Raw genomic sequence first — 4,901 nt, 5'->3', positions numbered from 1 at the left:
TGACCTTTCCCCTCCCACCCATGATAGAGAAAAGAATTTGAACTGTTGGATATTACCCTGCAAATGTAGGAGGTAATTATATGAATGAAGGCCAATTTTGAAAGATGAATTTGAGTAACTGACAGGTATGNAATGTGTTCCTAATAGTTTAGCATTCCTTATTCTAGGAAAGCAACCTTCATAGCCAGTTCTTGTTCTAGCATAGCCCCAAGACAGCCTTCCCCACTACCTACATAAGAAATTAACCTTCACCCCTGAGGCACCAGCATTGGTAGTTATTCCTATTTCACACCACTGATAAATTTGCACAGGGGTTCCGTTGAGTAAGATGAGTCACAGGCAATTTCANTCTTTATTTCCTTTGTGTGATCTTCCTAATTTGCTCCTGGTAATTTCTAAACTTTGCAATGTGCTTTTAACATCTTTTGGGGGTGGGAGGGAAGAAACACTAAACTATTATAGAATAATTGTTGTCAGGCTAGGCTTCTTATGAACAGCAGTAAGGATTCAGTGGGGCATTTTGTCTTGGAGATGGGTGTTTTTAGACCTTCATGGGCACCATCATTTTATAAACCATACCCCTGTCATAGACAGAGTTACAAAGCTTGTGGGAAATTGAAGGAGAATGGGTTTGCTAAATTGAACACACAATGTAACTGCAAAGTTTNACACATTTACAAGTTGTAATTACTCTAGCTATTCCTCAGTGGCAAAAGGAAAATAATAATAAGCAATTATTCCTGTTCATAAATCATAGGCAGCCATGAGACTTGGTGCTTTGCGCTTTCCTTTATTTTATTGGTTCCCCTTGCCTGGTTACAATGTGAGCTCCCTCTTGTGGCAGTTCTTCAGAACTNCAGGTCCTAGGAAGAATTTACTAAGAATTTTTAATTCCAAGCATGTCTGTAGTTGGGAAGTTAAAAATTACCTGTTAATAAATTACCAAGATACATTTTTTGTTTTTTGAAACAGGGTTTCTCTGTATATCCATGGCAGTCCTGGAACTTGCTCTGTTGAACAGGATAGCCTTGATCTCACAGAAATTCTCCTGCCTCTGCCTCCAGAGTGCTGGGATTGAAGGCGTGTGCCACCACCGCCCGGCAGGAGACAATGTCTTAAGCGTTATTTAGGTAGTGAAACTAAGCATCTTGTTGCCAACAGTAGTGTCCAAAACTAAGGGTTTGTGGGTAATTTTCTGTCTCATTTTGTTCATGTGTACAGTGGGGGTTGAATTAGCTTCTTTGACTCTGGGCAAATATAACTGACAAAAAGGAATGAGAAAATACTGATGGCTCCCAAGACTGGAGGGAGATTTGAAGCCTTTCATGAGGACAGAAACCAAGGTGTGTCTAGGCAGGAAAGGAGGGAATAGGATGGCCCCTGGGGCTTGTGGCTGACTAATAAGTGACTAGCTATAGCGAGGGCCGTCTTCAGTAATAATAATAATAATAATAATAATAATAATAATAATAATAATGTGGAGAGTTGGGAGATGGCTCACCAGGGAAGAGTGCTTGCTGGGCAAGCATGAGGGCTTGAGTTCAAATCCCATGCTCTCACAATAGAAAAGTCAAGTATTGTTGCATGTGCCTGTAAGCCCAGCATTGGAAGCCAAAGACTGGTAGAGCCCAGGGGTTTGTNGGTCAGCCAGCCTAGCTGAAATGGTGAGCTTCCCATTCAGTGAGTGACGCTGCCTCAAAGCAGTAAGACAATGAGGGATAGAGGAAGACACCCAGTGCACTTCTGTGCTCTTTGTGTGCATGAGTACATGCAGAACAAGCCCTGTAAGCACATTTGAAATGAATTAGTTAATTAAAATATGTTAAAAATAAGACACCTGATACCAGCTTCTGGCTCCCACATGCATGCATGCATACACATTCCCATACACTAGTACATATATATGCCACACTGCACACCATCTGTTTTGAGCTAGAGTCTCACAGTGTAGCCCTGGCTAGCCTGGAACTTGCCTATGTGGTACAGGTTAGCCTCAAATTCACAGGGATTCTCCAGCCTCTACCTCCCGAGTGGTGGGATCGCAGGTGTACACCACTATGCCTGACCACACAAAATTAAAAAGAAAAAGCAAGAAAGCCATCTCCTTGGTGGGCAAGCCGCTCTAAGGACCCCACCAAGCTAAGGTTGTGATGTAAGTTGCTGGACATCAGTGTTCCTTGACTGACCACCTGTGAGACCCACACAGATGGGGATAGGACAGTGTGCCAACAAGGGTCACTAAAAAGATAAGCAAGACATGTCTGTTCTGAGAGGTCTCTGGAAGAAGAGGAAAATGTATTCATCACATTCAAAAGTCCTTGACAAAAAGCAAACTAAACAAGAATAGTAATAATGATGTGAAGAATTTATTAAAAGGTGCTGTTATCATATCTGCCTCAGTTTTGAGGAGACAGAATTATTCGTCTTGACGAGCCAAATGGACGAGGAGTACACAGATGACTTCTGAGGCCTTGTGTCGTCCAGGCTGACCTCAGGCTTAGTGCGTAACTGAAGCAGCGCTGATCCTGCCTCCACCTGCTAAGAACTGGGATTATGGTGTGAACCACNAGACCTTGGCTGCTTAAACAAGAAGAAAGCAAAGGTCCCCAAAGACTTTTTCCACTTGACATGGAGGACCAAGGTCCTAGCCAGGGGAAGAGGGTGCCTGATGTTCTCAGCACTCTTCCTCCTGGATGGGCCCAGTCCAGCAGGCCACATCCTGCTGGGGTGCTCATCCACGGGACTGATTTCCTCTTGAAATGTACCAAAGTAAGTAAATAAATGACAAGAAGAAGAAGAAGAAGAAGAAGAAGAAGAAGAAGAAGAAGAAGAAGAAGAAGAAGAAGCAGCAGCAGCAGCAGCAGCAGCAGCTTGTATTCATTCTCTCCATAAATTTTAGTTTTCTATTTTAAGTTTTATTATATTTATTTATGTATTTATTTAGAGAGAAGAAGAGAAGGAGTGTGTGTGTGTGTGTGTGTGTGTGTGTGCATGTGCACACGTGTGTACACGTGTATAAGTATGCAAACGCCACTGATCACATGCAGAGAGCAGAGGATGACTTACCCAGGTCATTTCTCCTCTCCTACCATGTGGGTCCCAGGGATCAACTCAGGTCATCAGGCTTAGCTGCCAGTGCCAGCCCAGGTCTCTAAACCACACTATTTTGTTATTGGTCATAGTGTTTGATGAATACAAAAGAATCTCACAGAAGGACATTGAACAGAGCATTAAGTCTGAGACATCTGGAAGCTTTGAAGATGCCCTGTTGGCTATAGGTAAGCTGGTGAGCAATAGAGCTAATTCCATTAATGTCACATCTAGATGTTGTCACCGAGATACAGAACTGTCTTCCTGAAATTAAAGTTGTTCCAATCACTGAGGGTACATTCTAGAATTTTAAAAACTGGTAAGTCAGCCAGGCTTGTCTGCAACTTCTGGATTACTGTGATCTTCTCTCCACAGTCCCCCAAGTACCTGAACTACAGCCATGTGCCACCACACCCAGTCAGTGTTCCAGAATATTTTGCCTGCATGTACATCTGTGCACCACATGTTTGCAATACCTGTTGAGGCCAGAAGAGTGTGGTAGAGCTCCTGAAACACGAGTTACACATGGTTGTGAGCTGCCACATGGGCGCTGGGAACCAAACTCCTGTCCTCGNAAGACCAGCCAGGGCACTTAATCACTGAGCCATCTCTCTGGCCCCAGAATTTCTTTTTCTAGATAGTCTCACTAGCTGGCCTTGAACTTGTGGCAATCCTCTTATCTTGGCTTTGTGAATGCTAGGATCATAGATCCAAGCCACCCCATACGGCTGTTGTACAACTTTAAACAAGAAATATTTGCAAAGCTGACTATGGCACATATATGATTCCAACACTTGGGAGGTGGAGACAGCCCTGAGGATCAATGGTTTCAGATCATCCTCAGCTACATAGAGAGTTCAAGGCCAGCCTGGGCTGTGTGAGAGCCTGACTGCTGTTGTGCCAGGGGCTCATGTCTTTGGTCTTTGGCACTTCTCTATCCCATTGTAAGAGAGAGATAATGCCATGCTAGCTGTATCTGGCGAGTCAATGCATGGTGGGTTTAAAAATTGTTTCATTTAGATTTTAAGTTTTTATGTGTATGGGTGTTTTGCCTGCATGTATGTCTGTGTACCATGTGCATGCCTTGTGCCCTAAGATGTGAGAAGAGAGAATCAGATCCTTTGGAACTAGAGTCACAGACAGTTGTAAGCAGTCTTGTGAACGCTGGGAACTGAGCCCTCCCACCCCCTGTCCTCTGCAAGAACAAGGACTCTTAACTGCATAGCCATCTCTCCAGCCCCCTCATAACTGTTTTATACAGCAGTCGTAATCATCACTCTGGAACTACAGGCCACCCTTGCTTCCATGGCCTTCGTTAATGACTTCTGTAGGGACTGCTAAGCCGAGGAGTCTGTCCATCTGAGAGAGGTCCCGGGGTGGCAGGAAGTGTTGCTTGGCTTAAAGAGGTCTAACAAAGCAATCAGGAGATATTTCTTGGGACTTTGTAGAAACTGAGACTGTCATTTTTCTTTGTTCTTGGGGTTTATTTTTCTGTAATCTTTTCATTCTTAGGTTTGTATTTTTAGAAATACAGATGATTTATTAAGAGACAGGAAGCACTCATGAGACTAGGGTGGGCTTGTGGGCAGGGGGGTGGCATCTNCTCACGTCTTCCTGTTCNTTTTCTCCACAGTGAAGTGCATGCGGAGTAAACCTTCATATTTCGCTGAGAGACTTTATAAATCCATGAAGGTAAGTAGCTGTGCTTTGATCATTTGAAAGACCTATGGCATGTCTTTTATTCGCCTTCTTAAGTTTGTCACCCAAATTACACCCTGGAATATTCAACTCAGCTCTGTGTTGTATCCCTC

The 4,901-nt window shown here is 43.6% G+C and overlaps 1 protein-coding gene across 1 annotated transcript in view; it reads left to right on the top strand.

Annotated features, from left to right (window-relative positions):
- Positions 1-4,847, top strand: part of Anxa4 (annexin A4) — a 23,990-nt gene extending 19,143 nt beyond the window's left edge. Inside the window, exons 8-9 of the mRNA XM_029478220.1 lie at positions 3,062-3,278; positions 4,724-4,847. Of these exons, the coding sequence (XP_029334080.1) occupies positions 3,062-3,278; positions 4,724-4,809 (303 nt within the window). The 3' untranslated portion in view covers positions 4,810-4,847. The remainder of the gene's footprint in view (positions 1-3,061; positions 3,279-4,723) is intronic.
- The last annotated feature ends 54 nt before the right edge of the window (positions 4,848-4,901 follow it).

Source organism: Mus caroli, chromosome 6 (assembly GCF_900094665.2).
Source record: "Mus caroli chromosome 6, CAROLI_EIJ_v1.1, whole genome shotgun sequence".
Classification (NCBI taxonomy): Eukaryota; Metazoa; Chordata; class Mammalia; order Rodentia; family Muridae; genus Mus; species Mus caroli.
The sequence above is the reverse complement of the archived record's forward strand: the minus strand, read 5'-3'. Positions and strand labels throughout refer to the sequence as shown.